The sequence below is a fragment of the Ornithodoros turicata genome, chromosome 5 (assembly GCF_037126465.1).
Source record: "Ornithodoros turicata isolate Travis chromosome 5, ASM3712646v1, whole genome shotgun sequence".
NCBI classification, from domain to species: Eukaryota; Metazoa; Arthropoda; class Arachnida; order Ixodida; family Argasidae; genus Ornithodoros; species Ornithodoros turicata.
Genome location: NC_088205.1, coordinates 39,631,378 through 39,654,764, shown reverse-complemented (window position 1 = coordinate 39,654,764; position 23,387 = coordinate 39,631,378). Strand labels below are relative to the sequence as shown.

The following is a 23,387-nucleotide window of genomic DNA, read 5'->3' as shown; positions in this document are numbered from 1 at the left end:
CAGAATGTGACCTAATGTAGCCTCGGCCACGGATGCGGTCTCAAACGCATGCACTACGCAAAACGTTACCTACAGTATAGTGTCGGCGACGGATGGAGTCTCCAACGTGTACATACGGAAAACGTGACCTAGTCTAACCTCAGTGAAGGATTCAGTCCCCCAACGTTTGCAATACCCATAACGTGACCTAGTCTAACCTGGGCGATTGATGCATATTCTCCATATTCTCCAACGTGTGCAATATACAGAATGTGACCTGATGTAGCCTCGGCCACGGATGAGTATCAAACCCGTTCACTACGCAAAACGTTACCTATAGTATAGCGTCGGCGACGGATGGAGTCTCCAACGTGTGCATACGGACAACGTGACCTAGTCTAACCTCAGTGAAGGATTCAGTCTCCCAACGTTTGCAATACCCATAACGTGACCTAGTCTAACCTGGGCGACACATGCATATTCTACAACGTGTGCAATACGCAGAATATCACCTAATGTAGCCTCGGCCACGGATGCGGTCTCAAACGCATGCACTACGCAAAACGTTGCCTATAGCATAGCGTCGGTGACGGATGTAGTCTCCAACGTGTGCATACGGAAAACGTGCCCTAGTCTAACCTCAGTGAAGGATTCAGTCCCCAACGTTCGCAATACCCATAACGTGACCTAGTCTAACCTGGGCGATCGATGCATATTCTCCATATTCTCCCACGTGTGCAATATACAGAATGTGACCTAATGTAGCCTCGGCCACGGATGAGTCTTGAACCCGTGCACTACGCAAAACGTTACCTATAGTATAGCGTCGACGACGGATGGAGTCCCCAACGTGTGCATACGGAAAACGTGCCCTAGTCTAACATCAGTGAAGGATTCAGTCCCCAACGTTTGTAATACCCATAACGTGACCTAGTCTAACCTGGGCGACAGATGCATATTCTCCAACGTGTGCAATACACAGAATGTGACCTAATGTAGCCTCGGCCGCGGATCCGGTCTCAAACGCATGCACTACGCAAAACGTTGCTTACAGCATAGCGTCGGCGACGGATGGAGTCTCCAACGTGTGCATACAGAAAACGTGACCTAGTCTAACCACAGTGAAGGATTCAGTCCCCCAACGTTTGCAATACCCATAACGTGACCTAGTCTAACCTGGGCGATCGATGCATATTCTCCATATTCTGCAACGTGTGCAATATACAGAATGTGACCTAATGTAGCCTCGGCCACGGATCCGGTCTCAAACGCATGCACTACGCAAAACGTTGCCTATAGCATAGCGTCGGCGACGGATGGAGTCTCCAACGTGTGCATACAGAAAACGTGACCTAGTCTATCCTCAGTGAAGGATTCAGTCCCCAACGTTTGTAATACCATAACGTGACCTAGTCTAACCTGGGCGAAAGATGCATATTCTCCAATGTGTGCAATACGCAGAATGTCAGGGCCTCGGCCACGGATGCGGTCTCAAACGCATGCACTACGCAAAACGTTGCCTATAGCATAGCGTCGGTGACGGATGTAGTCTCCAACGTGTGCACACGGAAAACGTGAACTAGTCTAACCTCAGTGAAGGATTCAGTCCCCCAACGTTCGCAATACCCATAACGTGACCTAGTCTAACCTGGGCGATCGATGCATATTCTCCATATTCTCCCACGTGTGCAATATACAGAATGTGACCTAATGTAGCCTCGGCCACGGATCCGGCCTCAAACGCATGCACTACGCAAAACGTTGCCTATAGCATAGCGTGGGCGACGGATGGAGTCTCCAACGTGTGCATACAGAAAACGTGACCTAGTCTATCCTCAGTGAAGGATTCAGTCCCCAACGTTTGTAATACCATAACGTGACCCAGTCTAACCTGGGCGAAAGATGCATATTCTCCAATGTGTGCAATACGCAGAATGTCAGGGCCTCGGCCACGGATGCGGTCTCAAACGCATGCACTACGCAAAACGTTGCCTATAGCATAGCGTCGGTGACGGATGTAGTCTCCAACGTGTGCACACGGAAAACGTGAACTAGTCTAACCTCAGTGAAGGATTCAGTCCCCCAACGTTCGCAATACCCATAACGTGACCTAGTCTAACCTGGGCGATCGATGCATATTCTCCATATTCTCCCACGTGTGCAATATACAGAATGTGACCTAATGTAGCCTCGGCCACGGATGAGTCTTGAACCCGTGCACTACGCAAAACGTTACCTATAGTATAGCGTCGACGACGGATGGAGCCCCCAACGTGTGCATACGGAAAACGTGCCCTAGTCTAACGTCAGTGAAGGATTCAGTCCCCAACGTTTGTAATACCCATAACGTGACCTAGTCTAACAAGGGCGACAGATGCATATTCTCCAACGTGTGCAATACACAGAATGTGACCTAATGTAGCCTCTGCCACGGATCCGGTCTCAAACGCATGCACTATGCAAAACGTTATCTATAGTTTAGCGTCGGCGACAGATGGAGTCTCCAATGTGTGCATACGGAAAACGTGACCTAGTCTAACTTCAGTGAACGATTCAGTCTCCCAACGTTTGCAATACCCATAACGTGACCTAGTCTAACCTGGGCGACAGATGCATATTCTCCAACGTGTGCAATACGCAGAGGGTGACCTAATGTAGCCTCGGCCACGGATCCGGTCTCAAACGCATGCACTACGCAAAACGTTGCCTATAGCATAGCGTCGGCGACGGATGGAGTCTCCAACGTGTACATACGAAAAACGTGCCCTAGTGTAACATCAGTGAAGGATTCAGTCCCCAACGTTTGTAATACCCATAACGTGACCTAGTCTAACCTGGGCGACAGATGCATATTCTCCAACGTGTGCAATACGCAGAATGTGACCTAATGTAGCCTCGGCCGGGGATCCGGTCTCAAACGCATGCACTACGCAAAACGTTGCCTATTGGATAGCGTCGGCGACGGAGGGAGTCTCCAACGTCTGCATACGGAAAACGTGAGCTAGTCTAACCTCAGTGAAGGATTCAGTCCCCCAACGTTTGCAATACCCATAACGCGACCTAGTCTAACCTGGGCGACAGATGCATATTCTACAACGTGTGCTATACGCAGAATGTGACCTAATGTAGCCTCGGCCACGGATCCGGTCTCAAACGCATGCACTACGCAAAACGTTACCTACAGTATAGTGTCGGCAACGGATGGAGTCTCCAACGTGTGCATAGGGAAAACGTGACGTAGCCTAACCTCAGTGAAGGATTCAGTCCCCAACGTTTGTAACACCCATAACGTGACCTAGTGTAACCTCGGCAACAGATGCATATTCTCCAACGTGTGAAATACGCAGAATGTGACCTAATGCAGCCTCGGCCGCGGATCCGGTCTCAAACGCATGCACTACGCAAAACGTTGCCTATAGCATAGCGTCGGCGACGGCTGAAGTATCCAACATGTGCATACGGAAAACGTGACCTAGTCTAACCTCAGTGAAGGATTCAGTCCCCCAACGTTTGCAACACCCATAACGCGACCTAGTCTAACCTGGGCAACAGATTCATATTCTCCAACGTGTGCAATACGCAGAATGTACCCTAATGTAGCCTCGGCGACGGATCCGGTCTGAAACGCATGCACTACGCAAAACGTTGCCTATAGCATAGCGTCGGCGACGGATGGAGTCTCCAACGTGTACATACGGAAAACGTGCCCTAGTCTAACATCAGTGAAGGATTCAGTCCCCAACGTTTGTAATACCCACAACGTGACCTAGTCTAACCTGGACGACAGATGCATATTCTCCAGTGTGTGCAATACGCATAATGTGACGGCCTCGGCCACGGATGCGGTCTCAAACGCATGCACTACGCAAAACGTTGCCTATAGCATAGCGTCGGCGACGGATGGAGTCTCCAACATGTGCATACGGAAAACGTGACCCAGTCTAACCTCAGTGAAGGATTCAGTTCCCCAACGTTTGCAATACCCATAACGTGACCTAGTCTAACCTGGGCGATAGATGCATATTCTCCAACGTGTGCAATACGCAGAATGTGACCTCCCAAGCAGCACACAATATTGGACCCATATTGGCTGGTCATTGGCGATACGGGTCCAATATGGGACCCGTTTCGCCAAGATTTTCCCCATATTGGCTGAAAATGGGCAATATGGGCCCCATATTGCCCAGTTTCAGCCAATATGGGGAAAATCCTGGCAATATGGGCCCCATATTGCCCACTTTGAGCCAATATTGGGAAAATCTTGGGAATATGGGCCCCATATTGCACGCGTACACCCCATATTGACTGAACAGGGTACGTAGCCGTGTTGTACAAATGCCCAAGCAGCACGGCAAGATTGAACGTTGAAGCGGTGAAATACCCTATTCACTACATCGTTACATTCAACAACTTCCCGCAGATGATACACATTGTTCGAAACATTCAACGTACTTGGCATTCCCAACGTAAAGTTCGCTAGAGTTCGACACCTCAACATTCCACGTCTTGAAAGTCGCCGCCATCTTCCTTCGCGATGCCAATGCCAATCGGTCGAGCCGACTGTGAGCAAGCGAGTTGTTTGAGCGTAATCACGCGTCCTACAACTAATGCGCATGCGCGACAGCCCGAACGGACGTTTCATAGGGCTAAAATGTCGCTGGGTGCTGTAATGGTAACGAAATTGCGGCAGGTCAAGTAAAAAACACAATGTTTGATAAGAAGGAATGGCTGTTCTGTAAAGTTAGGTGATTTCAAGTTGCTGCAAGCAGTGTAAATTGCTCTGGCGTGTGTCCGTCACCGCCACGAAAGTGTTTCGCTGCTTTGTATTCTCGGAGCGGGTGTGGAAATTGTTAGTCCACAGAATATTGCAATCCCAATGAAGGTTTCTGAGGGATCTTAGGTATTGGCAGTTCTGTGGGACTGCTTGTGATCTTCAGCGCGGGCGTAGCACCTGTTCTTCGTTTTTCTTTTGTGTTTGGGCAATGCCGTGTTTCTTTCCTTTTTCTCGTTTTTTTTTTTTTGCAGTGATGCGAACGTGGATTAATTAGATCCGCAGAAATAAAAAAGCAAAAATCATACCAAAGTAGTGAATATTATACAGCATAATGCTTTATTATTACACGGGCTCCCCGTAGGTGTTATCACAGAAATATTGGCAATATTGGCGCAAAATGGGCTTGCCAATATGGGCAGCCCATATTGGACCAATATGGAGCCTGGTTGCACTCCCCATATTGGTCCAATATTGGCAGCCCATATTGGGCCAATATTGGCAATCTTGGCAACCCATATGGGTCCAATATTGGACCAATATTGGCGTGCTGCTTGGGCTAATGTAGCCTCGGCCACGGATGCGGTCTCAAACGCATGCACTACGCAAAACGTTACCTACAGTATAGTGTCGGCGACGGATGGAGTCTCCAACGTGTGCATAGGGAAAACGTGACGTAGCCTAACCTCAGTGAAGAATTCAGTCCCCAACGCTTGAAATACCCATAACGTGACCTACCCTAACCTCGGCGAGAGATGCATATTCTCCATATTCTCCAACGTGTGCAATACGCAGAATGTGACCTAATCTAGCCTCGGCCACGGATGCGGTCTCAAACGCATGCACTACGCCAAACATTGCCTATAGCATAGCGTCGGCGCCGGATGGAGTCTCCAACGTGTGCATACGGAAAACGTGAGCTAGTCTAACCTCAGTGAAGGATTCAGTCCCCCAGCGTTTGCAATACCCATAACGTGACCTAGTCTAACCTGGGCGATAGATGCATATTCTCCAACGTGTGCAATATGCAGAATGTGACCTAATGTAGCCTCGGCCACGGATCCGGTCTCAAACGCATGCACTACGCAAAACGTTGCCTATAGCATAGCGTCGGCGACGGATGGGGTCTCCAACGTGTGCATACGGAAAACGTGACCTAGTCTAACCTCAGTGAAGGATTCCGTCCCCCAACGTTTGCAATACCCATAACGTGACCTAGTCTAACCTGGGCGATAGATGCATATTCTCCAACGTGTGCAATACGTAGAATGTGACCTAATGTAGCCTCGGCCACGCATGCGGTCTCAAACGCATGCACTGCGCAAAACGTTACCTACAGTATAGTGTCGGCGACGGATGGAGTCTCCAACGTGTGCATAGGGAAAACGTGACGTAGCCTAACCTCAGTGAAGGATTCAGTCCCCAACGTTTGTAATACCCATAACGTGACCTTGTGTAACCTGGGCGACAGATGCATATTCTCCAACGTGTGCAATACGCGGAATGTGACCTAATGTAGCCTCGGCCACCGATGTGGTCTCAAACGCATGCACTACGCAAAACGTTACCTATAGTATAGCGTGCACTTTTTTGTGTATTATCTCCGCGAAGCAACTGTGGCTATGAGCGGCGTACAGATGTGGACAGATGGAGAGAGGACAGCAGGAAGGAGTGGGGGACAGGGGGGTTAACTAACCTAACTAGGGGTGACGGATGCACATTCTGCAATGCGTGCACTACGCTAAACGTGACCTAATATAACATCGGCGTCGGATGCACATTCTCGAACGTGTGCAATACGAAAAACATGACCTAATCTAACCGCGGCGACGGATTCAGTCTCTATCGTGCGTTACACGTTAGACGCGACGTAATCCAACTTGGGCGATGGATACAGTGTACGACGTGAGCAATACGCAAGACGCGACTTAATCTGATCTAGGGGACGGTAACGTTTCTAATACGCGAAACGCGTCCTAATCTACCCGAGGCGACGGATACGGATCCGAACGTGTCCAATACGCAAATCGCGACCGTGCCAAACCTCGGCGAAGGATGCGGTCTCCAACGTGTGAACACGCAAAACGCGACTTAATCTCACCTCGGCGTCGGATGTAGTCCCCAGCGTGTGCAATACGTAAACCGTGCCATACGAGTATGCTTCCCGAAAATGCCCCAGCTGAATAATTCGGAAACGGCTGACGCCAGCGAATAACTTTGTTTTCGGTAAACATCCATGAGACATCGACCAAAAGCGGACCAGTGAGTGGCTCATTTACATACAGGCATTAATTAAAAGGCTTAACGCTTAAATTTTACCACGGACGCTTTCAGCACCTGTGCCGTAGCGATTGGGACTTTAAGCGAAAAACATTCGTCCCCCTCCCCCGAAAAAAAAAAAGAAAACGCGTCGACACCTCTTGTGCGTAGTAGCGCGCAGCGATGCGCTCTTCCTCTGAGGTAACAGTCGCGGGAGACGTCTTTTGCGTCACTCAGAATGGTATCGTTTTGTCTTCAGACTCGTTGAAAGCAGGAGGTGCACGGCTTTCTTTTTTTACATTCATTCCATCTGTTCCATTCCGGTTCCATCAAGGTGTCACGCGTGTCTAGGAGCGAATGACGTGGGGAGGGCATATTTTAACAGCATAGAAATAAACTACGGTATACACTATTAAAACAGAACAATGCGCGGTGGTAGTAGCGATGAAAGAGCAGCAGAGCTGCTGAAGAGCTGAAACAGTTCGTATTATGCATAGTGTGTCCAAAATAGGCGTACACCTCCTCTTTCCTACAAGTCAGGAGACACGAACGATATAATTCTGAATGACCTTTGGCTCTGCCCTTATGAAAATGGATTTTTCCTTCCACTTGTTTGCAGACTACTTGTTTCCTGTCTTGACAGTGTGTTGACTTTGACTTCTTGTTGATCAAGTCAACAGGAATTGCTATTGACATCATTTTTACAATCCCTTGAACTACCTCATGTGTACCTTCTGTGGACAAGGTATATAGATGTCGCTGTTGACAGTTTGTGGACTTTCTATGCGCCTATGTAGCAAGTACTTATTTCAACCTTTTTTTTTACATAGATGAATTACGTATTATTAATTACTGCATTATCGGACAGTAATGTCCACAGAGGTCGACCTCAAGGGGGCACCGAGCATCCCATAAGGGGGGGGGGGGTATATGTATATAGAGACATACTGCTCTATTCATTGGGAGACAAGCTGGGTAATATCAGCAATTTTTGGGTGTGTTGTAAAAAACCATGTGGGGTGTACACCACTCCTGGGAGGTGGAGAGGTCCGTGCTATCGGCTCTCTAAACAAAGCAGTATTTGGATCTGACCTTATAATTAAATGTAGCAGCTTGAACGCAACTTTGCCACCTTTTAACTACATTATTAAAACACTAAATAAATTTTCGATGGCTTTGAAAACGGTTCCTCGTATTATTTATACTTCAGTTCAGTACACAATATATTTCCAACTTATACGACCACATGAGGATCATGCGCATGCGACAGGTTTGCTGCACATTTTGATTCTGCGTCTCCGTCCCTCGCCCTCGCCTCATCATGAAGGAGTCATCGCCATTAGCATCATCGGAATGTCGTTGGGACGGTTGCAACATGTTTCAATTGTCTCAGGCTTTCAGCGTTCGCTCGTCAATTACAGAACAAAGGAGGATATGATTTTGCGTCGTAAGAGGTAAGCTGTGTGATAGAAGTGTCATGTGTCATCAAGCTTCACTTATATTCATACGATGACTGTTGTGCTGTAGGTTTTTGCTGTTCGTTTCGAGCAGCGGCTGCGGTCTTGCGTCCCGTCAGGTAAGTGTACAAGTATATCATTTCGTGGCCGGTGTTGGTTCTGCTAATTTCATTCTCCTTTTTGCAGGCCATGAAAGAACAAAGGAGGATATCATTTTGCGTCGTAAGGGTTAAGCTGTGTGATCAAGCTTCACTTGTATTCATACCATGACTGTTGTGCTGTAGGGTTTTGCATGTTTCGAGCGGCGGCAGCAGTTTTGCGTCCCGTCAGGTAAGTGTATAAGTATCAGTTCGTGGCTGGTGTTGATTGTGAACCAAATTTGTTGTTGCTATGACCATTCTACTCGGTTTTACTCACTTGTCTTTGAACATTACTAATTTGCGATTGAACGCCCTATTCAGACACATTTCTCTCCAGCGCTGAGAGACATCGCTTTCGCCGAAATTCAGTGAATTTTGAAGTCCACCGTTATCGTGGGTCACCAGAAGAATTCGGACTGCAACCCGTCATTGACTGTCTATTGTGCGACGCGACACTCTGTGGCATAAAGCATGCGTACGTGTGGAATACTTCGCTACTGTGTGCGCGGGATGTTTTGTATGATTGTGTCGACACTGGATACCACTTTCAAGGTATGCATTTTCGGAATAGAATAGATACATATATAGTTTTGCAGTACTTCATTTCGTGTATTTTATGTGTGTTGCGATTGAGTGAACAATAGAACGGAGAAATTTAACTTCGCTCAAGTCACAGAAAGTCCACAAAAAGTCTTCACATCATACGGGGATGGCGTTAATCGAGCTTCAGTAAATCATGTATCTTCCTCGATTAAGAAGAATATATACCGAGTGCCTCACGTAACGGTCGCCAAGCCTTTTAAAAAAGAACGAAGGTAGTTTCGTGGGTGACGCCGACTCATTGATAGCCGAGTCACAACAAAGTCAACAGAGAACTTGAGATCACATTTAACAAGACTTACACATCAAGGTCACACGAAATTTGTGTAACGTATATGGAGAGTCTACAGGAACACCTGTTACCTTGCTGTGAATAATTGTTAACAAGACTTAAAGTTCCATAAGTCAACATAAAATCAATATGTCAGGTAAACACAAGGCTAATAGAAAGTCTACTGAATGTCTGTGCTCTCTGTTGACTAAGTTCTGTAGAATGGAAACAAAAGGTCAACAGCCATTTTTGTAAGGGATGGACGTTGCTGTGTGGTCAAGCTTTGTTTTAACATTGTTGGTAACAACCGATGTTATCTGACCACGTTACTGGTTGAAGGGTCTCTATCAAAGGAATCGTTTTTAAACGAAATGAAGTGAATGAACAGCTCTTGCTCCCTGTATAAAGTAATGTAAGTGGACCATACCTGGTACTGGACGTCACTCCCCTGAGCAGCTGAGTGAACGGGGAACAGGGTGCTGTCCCTGGGTAGTTTCTAAAGCGTAAAGAGAGGAAAATTCTGATAACAACTGCGATGCGATTCCCATGTCAGGGGATTGCAATCTATACGATGCGGTACCAATCATTAGTACAGTGCTGGACAAAAGTTTACGGAACACGCTCCGGCGCATTCCTTCCTCAGAGTGACACGCTAGCAGCGAATGGGACCGTACGGACTTAGACGTGTGCCTGGGTAACCCAGCCACCTGTTTTCTAGTGCGTACGGTACATTGGCTGCTAGCGTGTCACTCTGAGGAAGGAATGCGCCAGAGCGTCTTCCGTAAACTTTGTCCAGCACTGTACTAATGATTGGTACCATAGCGTGTTACCAATCATTACGGTAACATAATGAAACAATACATTTGTGTCCGAAAGTCGGTGTTACCTACTTAGGCTTTTCTCATACATCCACATCTGTGCCCTCGTTAAGTATTTCAAACGATCTAACCCCGATTCCCCTAGCGTTGTATAAGAAGTCAGTTTGTCCCATTCTTCCTGTATGGCCTCTGCTGCTGTGATTAGTATGCACTTTGAGCTGCCTTGCCTTTCTGTATTTTGATGGTTTTGTTGTTAATTTTCTAAATCCTCTCTTTCTTGCTTGTTCGTGTGTGATACTGTGTTCGCTATATATTCCTTATATACAGGGTGTTTCACGAAAAATGAGTGTAGTAAAGGAGTAAAAGTTTTTAAAAAATCCCCACCGCACACCAAAAAGACGGACTTCATAGTGTTACCAGTGGTGTGAGGATACTGAAACTATTTTTGTTTTGTAATTAATTAAGTGAACTTAATTAGTCAGTTTTTTAATTATAAGAATTAGAGTCAAAATGTCAATGAGAAAGTTGTAGCAGGCGACACAACGACACGAAACTCGTTGATTGCAACTTTATATCTCTACCGGATCATTTTTCCGGGCTCCAAAGACGACCTTTCGGGTTTGCAAAAAACCGACGCGGAGCTGTCGCAGACGCGCGAGGAGCGCCGGATCACAAAGCTCTCGAGGGCCCAGTTATCGAACGAACACTAGTCACAGGCTATCGATACCTGTGGTACCATTCCAAAAGCTTCTTTTGGGGGCGGGAAGTGTACGGGAACGTATCTGCCGAGTGATAGGCACCGGTGGTATGAAGGACACCTTTTTCTATTTTGTTTTTGAGGCTGACACGGGGCAAAATAGGCGTAGCGGCTATTGAAGATGAAGTGTACCTTTGGCGCGAGCTCCGGTGCTTCGAGATCATGATCATTCATTCCGAGCTGGTGGGCCGAGTAAACACCCTCTGCTGTTCATTCAACTTGTGGGACTCCGTCTTTTTACCCACACATTGGTGACTCGAACCAGAAACATTGGCCTGCCGTCATCAGCCACGTCATGCCTGATCTGAGTTCCGGTTTTAGCACTTGCGACTCCGACGGCGGTAACTTCAGCGACTACAACTCCGACACCAGGGGCCCTATCCTCGTCGAAGCAATCGACGTCGATTACTTTAAATCTCTTCTGTCATTGGTGCACAATCGAAAAAGGCGTGAATAATAAAAGTGGTTGATACCTTTTATCAACCAAAGGCCCAACGTGTTATCTTGCAAAGCGACCCGCCTTATCGATGTTTCCTCCTGAGAATCCGAAAGCCACACCTGTGATCTGCCCGCCCTGCCTTGTTGCCTCGGTTCTTTGGTGTCGGAAACGGAAAACTCTACCGGCGTAAAACTAAATTTCGTGGAAAATGCGCGAAAAAGCACGCTCGTAATTTCCTTTTTTGCTGTTTGCCATTTTTCATGACGCACAGGTGTGCAAGACGGCACACTGCGGCTGCGAAGGAAAACTAGGTATAAATTTCCATTGAAACGGGCGGGGTCTAAGGGCGGAGTATTTCGTGGCAGCCCCACCCTACAGCTTGTGACGTAAAGTAATCGAGGTCGATTAGTTTTGACGAGGATAGTGCCCCTGCTACCACTGCGGAATCCACGGCGCCGGCTTTTTCCACTTGGTAAGCGACTATGGTTCTTCGATTGCCGCCATATTGGGCACACACCTCAACTCTGGTTTGCCCAGGCAGACTCACAGTTCGCCACGCGCTACGTCGATTCCCAAATAATCAAGTACGGTTATGTCATCGGAGCCTGGCTTGCGGATACAGCTACGTAGATACGCGACATCATCTTGCAGTCACCACTCGTCACTCCGTACGATACTTTGAAGAGTGAGTTGATCTCAAGAACTACCATGTCCGCGCAGCGACGGCTGTAACAGCTGCTCACATATGAAGTACTCGGGGATCAGAAACCCACCCAGCTGCTGCGACGAATGCGTGCCCTGGTTGGAGAGCCTACTCTGGACCCTTCCCTCATTTAAGAGCTTTTTCTGCAGCGCTTGCCAGTTGAGACCCGTCGCATATTAGCCGTGGCAGGCACTGCCACCCTGGACGACCTCGCAAGGCTGGCAGATAGTGTTATCGACTTGACTCCTCCACTATATCGGACGGCGGCTCCAGTCAAGCAGCCGTCGGACCATAACCTCCCTGATGAAGGTTTCTCCGGCATCGCAGCCACCATGGCGACCGTGACTGCAAGCCGAGCGTGAATGCAGCGATGGCCGATTTGACAGCGATCGTGGCCTGCATTTCAACTCTGAAACGATCACCCCAGTATTATAGACGTTCGCACGATCGGCGACGAAGCTCACCAAACCGGATGCGATCTCCCTCACCTGCTATTCATCCGCTCTCGGCCACTAGCTCTTTCTGCTGGTACCATTATAAGTTCGGTGCAAGGGCTCAGCAATGTCGACCCCCGTGCAATTGGCCGGCCCCACTAGCAACTCAAGGCGGCAGCAGCTGGTGTCAACGAAACCCGCATCTTCTTCATTCAGGACAAAATGACCAACACAAGATTCCTGATAGATACCGGGGCGGATGTCAGCATTGCATTCTCTTGGCAACGGCGTCCTGAACTGAATTAGACTCCATGCCGTAAACGGTATATCCATCCCGTCTTTCGGGTGCCGTTCTCTCACCTTAGACCTTGGCCTGCGTCAAATGGGTTTTCGTCATTGCTGCGATCCTCTACGCCATCATGGGAGCTGATTTTCTGCGCCATTTTGACTTGATGGTCGGTGCCAAACGCCAGCGACTCGTCGATAACGTCACCGGTCTCCGCGTTCAGGGAATTTCGAGCTCTCACCAAGCCATTAGCCCTACCACCTCGCCCCGCTACTTGGCCATCCTCGATGCTTTCCCTGACAGCACCAGCAACCCTTCTCCTGATGCACCAGTGCGTCACTACGTCACACATGACATCTCATCATTACGAAACGACCGCCAGTTCATGTGCGGCCGCGACGTCTTCCGCTAGAATGCCTGGCTATAGCTCGTAGTGAAGTCCATCACATGCTGGCCCTCGGCATTGTTCGCCCGTCTTGCAGCCCGTGGGCCTCAGTATTGCACATGGTGCATAAAAAGGGTCCCGGGGACTGGAGGCCGCGCGGAGACTTTCGTGCTCTTAACGCCATGATGGTGCCTGACCGCTACCCTATCCTGCACATCCAGGATTTTGTGGCACACCTGCACGGAGCAACTGTATTTTCAAAGGTGGATCTTATAAAAGCTTACCACCAGATTCCTGTGGAGCCAGACGAGACCCGAAGACCGCCATCACGACACCCTTCGGCTTTTTGGTGTATGTCCACATGCTATTCGACCTCCGAAATGCTGCGCAAAGCTTCCAACGCTTTATAGACCAGGCCGTCCGCGGCTTATTATTCAGCTTCGCGTATATTGATGATATCCTGGTCGCGAGCGCTTCACTAGAAGAGCATGAGACCCACTTGTGCCAACTTTTCGAGAGGCTACGGGAGTACGGCGTGGTCGTCAATGCTGCGAAGTGCGAGTTTGATGTTTCTAGCATCGACTTCCTCGGCCATCACATCGACTCGCAGGGTATTACGCCTCTTCGTGCGAAAGTCCAGGCCATCGACGACTTCCCCCAGCCCCAAACTCATCGGAGACTGCGCCAGTTTTCGGGGCTAGTCAACTTCTACCGGCTATTTCTTCCTGGCTGCACACGAGCGCTTGCGCCTTTGTTCGACCTCCTGTCTTGCTCTCCCGGGGCCTCGAAGACTCTGGGCTGGACGTCCGAAGCGGAGCAGGCATTCAATCGCATTAAGAACATTCTTTCCGACGCTACGCTGCTTGCTCATCCCATTCCCGATGCTCGCACGTTCTTGGTTGTTGACTCTTCGGCATCTGCTGTCGGGGCAGCTTTACACAAGCGAGACGTTTCCGGAAGATATGTGTCGTTGGGCTTCTTCTTGCGCAAGCTTAAGCCCGCCGAAACACGCTACAGCACTTTCGGGCGCGAGCTCTTGGCAGTCTACCTCGCCATCAAGCGCTTTCGTCATTTTCTCGAAGCAAGACAGTTCACCATCTTCACAGATCATAAGCCTTTCACCTTCGCCATCCTTTTCGGCAGCGCCTCGCACACGCCACGTGAGATACGCCACTTCGCCTTCATGAGTGAATTCACCACGGACATTCGTCATATCAAGGGTGACCTTACCCAGGTAGCCGACGCTTCGTCTAGGCCAGAAACAGCAACGGTGTGCCTGGTTCCTCCTTGTGCCATTGACTACGACGCTTTAGCCAGGACGCAGCTTGACGACAGTGATTTGGCGAACCTTTCTAGCCCAGGCACCCACTTGACTATGTCCCAGATCCCTCTACCCGTCTCGACGCAACTTCTGTCCTGTTACACGTCAGCCGGCATGCCGTAACCCTACGTTCCCCGATCTTTACATCGAGAAGTCTAGTCTTTGTCGCCTTTCACTCATTGGCTCATCCTGGCATCCGTGCTACGCAGTGTCTCATCTCTCCGGGTTTTGTCTGGTCGCGCATGCACAAAGACATTCGTCAGTGGGCTCGCACATGTTTGGCATGTCAGCGTGCGAAGGTGCAACGTCATACGATCACACCGCTGGCATCATTTCAAATTCCGGACGCCGGGTTTCGTCATGTACGTCTTGACATTGTCGGCCCCCTTCCGCTGGCCAGGCATATCTACTCACGTGTGTCGACCGTTTCGCGCGTTGGCACGAGGCATGCACTATTCCTAACATCACCACGGCCACCGTGTGTAACGCCTTCTTTGACACCTGGTTCTCGAGGTTTGATGCTTCACCCATCATTACTAGTGACCGCGGACAGCAGTTTACCTCTCGCCTATTCGCGGATGCATGCCGCTTTCTGGGCGCTCAGCATTGTTTGACAACGGCATACCATCCCTGCTCTAACGGTGTGGTCGAACGCCTCTACAGACAGCTCAAAGCTGCTTTACGAACTTCTGACGACGTCGTGCACTGGACTGAACGTTTACCGCTGGTCTTGCTCGCCATCCGGTCCGCTGTCAAGGATTCTGGGCCCTCTGCAGCTGAATTGGTGTACGGCTCGACACTACGTCTCCCAGGGGACTTTTTCGATGCCTCACGAGCGAGTCGTCACCTTCCTGACGTACGAGACTTCGCCACACGCCTCTCGCTCTTCCGTTCGACCTTCAGGCCTCCACCCACCCGCTAAGTGACCACCCGGAGGACCTTTCTCCACCCTCATCTGTCTTCGGCGACCCATGTTTTTATCAGACGCGACGGCCTCCGCAAGCCTCTACAGCCGCCCTACGATGGCACGTTCCCGGTTGAGAGCCATAGACCCAAGAGTCTCACGCTTCGCGTGAATGGGCGGTCGGAGATCGTCTCCGTCGATCGCCTGAAGCCCGAAGCCGCCTACATCAGCCCTCCCGCTCCCAATTCGACAACCTCCGCCTCGTCCCCGCTCTCCAATTCAATATCTGGCAACTCATCAGCCGGTGGCTCCTCAGCTACCCCGTTGCTTCGCCGCAGACGCAAGGTCCAGTGGACTACCTCCGACCCCATGGTGCATCACATTTGATGATTTCGACTTTTTCTCTCCCTACCTACCCATTACGTTTTTCTTCTTGTGCCCTTCTTATGATGTTCTGCTGACCGAGCTGTCACACTGTTCTTTTTTTTGGTGGGGGGGGGGGAGGGGGAGCCTTGTAGCGGCACCGGTAGAGGAAGTGTAACTTTGGCGCGAGCTCCGGTGCTACGAGATCATGATCATTCATTCCGAGCCAGTAGGCCGAGTAAAGACGTCCGCCGTTGAGATGTTGCCGTTCATTCAACTTGTGGGACTCCGTCCTTTCACCCACATAGGCAAGGGAGATAGGCGAAATTATATCTCTCGATGCAGCCTTCGCTTTCCAGCTGTAGCCCTGGCGTGCATAGTTTCACGAGCTCTTATTGACTTCTGTTTGGAAGCGACTATTGCGGCTTCACTTCGACAAAACTATGCCGTACTTTAATGAAGAAAGGGCTGATATATTAGCCTTGGGTGCAGCAGAGGGCGACAGGAGAAAAGCAGCGAGGATATTAGGATATTTCAGAGCTGGCATCCGGGACGAAGACTGCAACAATAGTACGACAGTACCAGTTATTAAAAAAGAATGAAAGCTTCAACTTTAAGTTAAGAGTTAATTAATTCAATTTCAGGTAATTAGTCGTCTTGTAGTTGCATTCTTTCTTCGAAAGGATGTCAGCATGGCCGTAGAATTCAATTGCAAAAAGGACACCTATGCTGCTCTCTCTCTATCATGCTCTATCATCTATGCTATGCTGCTCCCTTTCTTACAACAATGCTGTAGCGGATAAAAAAAAACCTGTATATTGTGACTTGTGGAGACTTGTGAGACACAATACATACACACACACACACACACACACACACACACATATATATATATATATATATATATATATATATATATATATATATATATATATATATATACTCATGGAACGATGCGACAGCACACATATATATACTCATGGAACGATGCGACAGCACCAGAGGACACGTGTTCCGCCGTGTTTGCGGCTCGTCAGCTCTGCGTAGCTGCGCATCGATCGGAATTGGCAAAGCAGGGGTCGCTCAGCGAGCAATATACACCTGGGAGGGTGACTGAGCACTCCTCAATGAAAGAAAGGGGTTCAGGCGACCGCGAAATCCAATAGGTACTAACGAAATCCGAGGCAGACAACGAAGATTAGGAAGTAGGAAAAGGGGAAGTTATTTATTTACTGGTGCAAAGTTAACGGGGAAGTCAGCGTTGCGGCGGAGGCTCCGGCTTCGTCAGAACTGAAGTGGAAAATTAAGGGGGAAGTCAACGTTGCGGCGGAGGCTCCGCCTTCGTCAGGACTGAAGGAAAGCTAGGGGGGAAGTCAACGTTGCGGCGGGGCCTCCGAAGCAACGTTGACTTCCCCCTTAACTTTCCACCAGTAAATAAATAACTCCCTCTTTTCCTACTTCCTACATCTTCGTTGTCTACCTCTGATTTTGTTAGTATGTACATAGTGTGTCATCAATTGTTTCACCTGGTGAAGTGCAGACAGATTGTGCACGAAAGCTTTTCATTCAAACTAGGTGCTACTGATCGTTTGAACTAATTCGAGACCAATATGAAACTGCAGTAACATTCACAAATGATCCACTGTAACTGCGAGACAGTCACTTTATTGCATCCAGAGTGTCGAACCGAACTAGAAACTAAACCGAAGACAAACGGCTGAAGCTCAATCGGCTGAAGAGTTTTGGGTTACCGGTTCAAATAACGGTTCAGAAACGTCGATAGGTGTAAGATCCTTCGACCATATATATTTTTCAATGTTGCTCAGAGCTGTGATGCACAGTAGCACATACAGGGTGGTCCACCAACCATGATTCATAGTAAAAAACGTATGCCCCGGAGAGACATGTGGTCAAGGGATTTTTTCTGCCAATAACCTTTGCCACATATTTGTAACATTTTTATTTCATTTCAATTGACGGAAAGTTAATTTCTTGAATTGAACTTCGAAAGTTTTCAAGGCAACCTAACGTTTTCTTTGCGGAAATGGGTTCCCCGTGGTCATTTTAGTCAGTATAGCCCATAATCCCACTCGTAATGCAATGGCAATTGCCGAAATAAATTCGCCGAAAATCCGTGGAAATGAGCCCTTGGCTTCGCCTCTTTTTTGACGGCTCGTAGTTTGAGCGCAAAACTGCGAAGAAAGGAGGTTACATTGACACGCCACACGAGAAGGGAAAGGGTTACAAGCCTTACCCACGGAACAAACACGGGCGGTGAGTGCGGGAATCAGAGCTATCTTATCAAAAATGAGGTCACCCGACGGCCCTTTCCCACCTCGTGTGGCGTGTCAATCTAACCTCCTTTCTTCGCAGCTTTGCGCTCAATCTACGGGCCGTCAAAAAAGAGGCGGAGCCAACGACTCGTTTCCACGGATTTTCGGCGAATTTATTTCGGCAATTGCCATTGCATTACGAGTGGGATTATGTGCTATACTGAGTAAAAGGACCACGGGGAACTCATTTCCGCAAAGAAAACGTTAGGCTGCCTGGGGAAATTTCGGAGTTCAATTCAAGAAATTAACTTTCCGTCAATTGAAATGAAATAAAAATGTTACCAATATGTGGCAAAAGTTATTGGCAGAAAAAAATCCTTTGACCGCATATCTCTCTGGGGCCTACGTTTTTTACTATGAATTTCTATCATGGTTGGTGGACCACCCTGTATAGTAGTCCCAAAAACGAAAGTGGGCGCGAAAGGAACGTTTTCAGGACCCGAATACGTACTGCCTCCGTAAAGAAACTCACTCGACACTATATATGATGCATTGCTGCTGTGCTGGTCTGTATGTAGTCATGCATGCGCGAGTAAAGATTTGCATTGATACATTTTGTTTCGTACGTTACTTAACAACCTGTAATTTTCAAAACGATGGAGACTCAGTTCGTGTCCACTTTCTTTCTGTTACATGTGTTCTAGTATGTTCACCCCCGAAAATACAGAAAACACTGAACAGAAAAATTAAGCTTATCGTTGTCGTCATTGCACATATATCTGCGCCACATGGTTTTTGGATTGTACGTGCAGCTTCATCGCACATATTGTGTACAACGAAACGGTACTGAACCGGTTAATCTTTTCACAAATCGGTTTAGACTGATAGACATGTTGCCCTGATGCTGAATCGGCGCTGAACCTATGTTCGGTCGCACTTCTGAGCCCGAACCTGAACCGAACCGATAAAATTTTCGGTTCGACACTCTGACGGCATCAATAGTACGTGAAGGAAATGTGGGACGTACCGAGCTGCTGCTCTTTTCCGAAAAGTCTCCAACGAACGTCGGATTGGTGGCTTCCGGCTAAATTAAACAGAGAAAGTACATGTGACTGTCACTAGACAGACAGTACACCAAGTACATGACGTGAATCATGTGTACGTTCAGGATTATACAAACGCCAGCGTACATCTAATTTGTGTATGACCTTATGTGCGTGTGGCACAGAACCGTACATACAGAAAGGAGCAGTTTGGCTAACGATCCAAAAATCACAAGAGAAAATAAAGTGAAAGTACGATCAAGATCATTTTGTACAACTATATTTTTTATTTCTCTCAGTATAGCTTAGTTCTGAATTCGTGCCATCAACTCCATGACTGATGGCACCAACTGATGGGTGCACCGCGTGAGGACCGTCGGGACCTCGCTTACCGCCCTGTAGTAAAAGACCGTGCAATGAAAACACAAAGAAACAAGGACCTGTGTGATGTAGCTGCTTCAAAGTACGCATGGTACCCTCTGGTCCTCCTGACAGTAAGAGCACTGCGCGGCGTAATGCCCGATTACACGTCGTTTACTTACGACACATACCGATTACTTACATCGTCTACCTTTATAAAGCTTAAAATTGTGACACTAGGTCATCATCAAAGGAATTGGGCTACACTCTTAAAAATGAGTTTCATCACATAGCACGCTTCTAGCCAACCATAATCTCGAATGATATTGTTATCTGCCCGGATTTGTTGAAAACGGGAGGCATACGCCTTTTTTGTGACACTTATGCTGTTCATAATTGTCACAAAAAAGGCGTACGCCTCCCGTTTTCAACAAATCAGGCCTGATAATGATATCATTCGAGATAATGGTTGGCTAGGAGCGTGCTATGCGGTGAAACTCATTTTTAAGAGTGTACGTCAGTTATTTGTGGCCTTGCGCGCAATTCTGCGAGATCACCCAGCATCAGGGAATATCTCACAGCTACAAGCGTTGCTAGCAGTGGAGGTAGTCCATCAAGATCACCCCCAGCCGAACGGACCTGGACAATAAAGATGAAGCATACAGCCTAAAGATGCAGCCTGTTTCCAGTGGAACTAAACAGTGTAAAGCAGGATGACAACCGAAAGGCACAGAGACAGACAAGGCACACACACACAGGTCCTCAAACACAGCGATGGTCATTGATTTGGCCACTCAACTTATATGCCCAAAAATCGTCAGGGGGGGGGGCAGAAGCGATGAGGGGCGGATTACGTTGGTTTACGCAAACTTATGAACAGCTAAGGTGAAGGGAATCTTCTCACTCACAGCTTTGTGGAGGACATTATTTTTATCTCTAATGTGATCTCCCCTTCCATGGAGAATGTATTGCAATCGTCTTTGCTGCGGCCCCTGAGCCGCATACTTCTCCTGGGCCTGATAGCATTACCTACAAAGCACTCCAGAATCTCCCTCAGTATGCCCGCAGCACACTGCTGATGATCTACAACCGTTGCTGGCGAGATGGAGTAGTCCCAGATGATTGGAAGCTTGCTATGGTGGTGCCTCTCTTGAAGCCGGGCAAATCCCCGCACGCTCTGGACGCCTTTCGTCCAGTCGCTCTTACCAGTTGTGTCGGGAAGGTTATGGAGCGCATGGTGTACGCCCGCCTGAACTGGTACTTTGAAACAACACGATTTTACCCTGAGGTAATGGCCGGATTCCGCCAAGGAAGATCAGCCATCGACAATGTGATAGCTCTCGTTTCCTCTGTGCAACAAGCGAAGTCGGAAGGACTCGTCAGTGCTGCCCTGTTTCTTGACGTCGCAAAAGCCTACGACAGTGTTCTTCACAGCGTAGTAATTGCATCACTTCAGGGAGCCGGGCTGGGTGGCTGCACACTCTCATGGCTACGCGATTTTCTTTCGGACAGATTCTTGTTTGTCCGCACGCGAGAGGGCGATTGTGCCACGTACCCTGTGCGCCGAGGCGTTCCGCAGGGCAGTGTTCTGAGCCACCTCTTGTTCAATGTCATAATGGCACACCTGCCCCTTCAACTGCCTAACCATACCCACATCACCATATATGCGGATGATATTTGCATATGGACTTCTGCTGTGCGGCGGGATACCATACAACGCCGCCTGCAATCTGCTCTAGACGCTACTGTGTCATATCTCGCTGATCGAGGGCTATCAGTATCGCCAACCAAAACCGTGGCTATGGCATTCACGCGGCGCTCATTCTGCAGCTACCCCCTCTTCTTGACAGGATCAAGACTGCCGTTTGTTGCCTGGTACAAGTACCTTGGTGTCATCATTGATCGGGGTCTGACATGGTCTCGACAGATTACTGCCCTCGGTGCCACCACAGGCTCTTATGTTAACGTGCTGCGCCGCCTCAGTGGGTCTTCTTGGGGTCCTTCTTGCACCGACCTCCTCCAAGTACACAACTCTCTTATAATGGGCACTTTACGCTACTGCTTGCCTGTGTTGCACGGTATTTCCCCGTTCAAGGAACGGCAACTACTGAATCTTCAAGCTCGTAGCCTGCGCACTTGCTTGGGAGTTCCGAAGACTACGGAAACCTTCTCTGCTATCGCCGAGGCGCGGGTTCCTTCCGTGCTTATCATCCGGGACACGTCAACTCTCCAAACTTACACACGCTGTCTTGTACGGCACCCATGTCACCATCTTCGGGATGTTACGCAGCATTGCCCTGCTTCTGCGTACGGCCAAGCTGTTCTGCGACTACAGGGACAAATCCCACCATCGCATACCGTGGCCTCCTATACAGAGCCGCTGTGGACCTTTAGTCTGCCCCCAGTGCACACATCTGTTCCTGGTCTCCCGAAAAAGAGCCATGTCCCAGCTGTTGTGGCATGCCAACTAACGCTGCAACATCTCTACTCCCTGCACGCAAATCGAATGGAGATTTACACTGACGGCTCGGTGGCATCCGATGGGTCATCATCTGCATTTTACATTCCTGAGGAAGCATACGAACGCGGTTTCAAGCTGCTGCCCACACTTTCATCAACCGAAGCAGAAGCCGTTGCTATTTTATCTGCTCTGCGGTACATCTCTTCGTCGACACCAAGAGCGTGGACTATCCTTTCGGATAGTAAGTCAGCCTTGGAGGCCGTGGCATCGTATTCGCCCAAAGTTATCAATGACATCTACACGGAGATCGTTTGCCTGCACGCCAAACTATCGTCTCTAGGTCACAGTGTGTGGTTCCAGTGGATTCCGGGCCACGTTGGTGTCTTGGGGAATGCCATCGCCGATTCTGCGGCCAGGTCTGCTCGTGCTGCTGGGCCTGGCACTTCTGTCCAACTTACCCAGTCTGCCTGTCAGCTAGCCATTCGCCGATACTGCAGAAATAGCTCTCAGGCCTTCTTTCAAGACGCTGCCAGGACCAACCCTTTTCTGCACTCGATTGACCCTACGATGACCCACACACTGGTAGGCCGCTACCCCAGGGAGGAAGAGTCCCTGCTTCATAGGCTGCGATTGAATGTGGCGCGGACTCCACTGCTCCTCTTTAAGATGGGCCACCTTTCGTCGCCCAACTGCCCCACCTGTCATGTTGAAGGAGACATCCCGCACTTACTCCTCTACTGCACTTGTTACCACCAACATCGTCTTCTCCTACGGTCGCGCATCGCTCGCCTGACGGTTTCGGACTTATCTCTAGCTACGCTGCTCGGCCCCACACAATACAGTCAGGTGACAAAGGCACTTGCCCAGTTTCTGCGGTCCTGTGGCCTTCTGGGTGAACTGTGACCAGTTTCATGTTTGTTTTCCTCTTTGTTCTTTTGTTTTTCTTTTTGTTTGCCTTATTTTTCCCCTTTTTTCCTGGGAATAGCAAGCCGCCATACCGGTGGCTAACCTTTCCCTCTTATTTTTTTTTATATATAATAAACATATCCCCCCCCCCCCCCCCCTGAGCTAAAGTTTTCGAGTGAACAAACCACGCAAGGCAAACTTAAGTTGCTGGACAATTTTCTGGAACCCTGGACTTCGCTGGTCTTACGGTAAGGAGTATGCTAAACAAATACTGCCTGGTGCAACCAACAAATCATTGCGAACAGTGCCATGAAATTACTTTGTGCATCACGATGTTTATTCGTGCAGTGATGTAAGGCGTCATAACGTTGCCGTAATTTCATATTTGCATGCGGATTCACACAATATTCTTGCCGTTACGAAAAGTTTTGGCGCAAACAGCCTTCTCTAATACTTT

At 48.8% G+C, this 23,387-nt stretch overlaps 1 protein-coding gene and 1 long non-coding RNA gene across 2 annotated transcripts in view; one reads left to right on the top strand and one right to left on the bottom strand.

The window, feature by feature from the left end:
* Positions 1–23,387, bottom strand: part of LOC135395754 (transient-receptor-potential-like protein) — a 141,106-nt gene that overhangs the window by 19,803 nt on the left and 97,916 nt on the right. Inside the window, exons 6-7 of the mRNA XM_064626848.1 lie at positions 19,188–19,244; positions 9,905–9,973 (exon numbers count right to left, since the gene is read on the bottom strand). Of these exons, the coding sequence (XP_064482918.1) occupies positions 9,905–9,973; positions 19,188–19,244 (126 nt within the window). The remainder of the gene's footprint in view (positions 1–9,904; positions 9,974–19,187; positions 19,245–23,387) is intronic.
* Positions 8,377–9,168, top strand: LOC135395563 (uncharacterized). The gene is made up of 4 exons (XR_010423171.1): positions 8,377–8,463; positions 8,537–8,585; positions 8,653–8,796; positions 8,928–9,168. It is a non-coding gene; the product is annotated as an uncharacterized LOC135395563 (long non-coding RNA).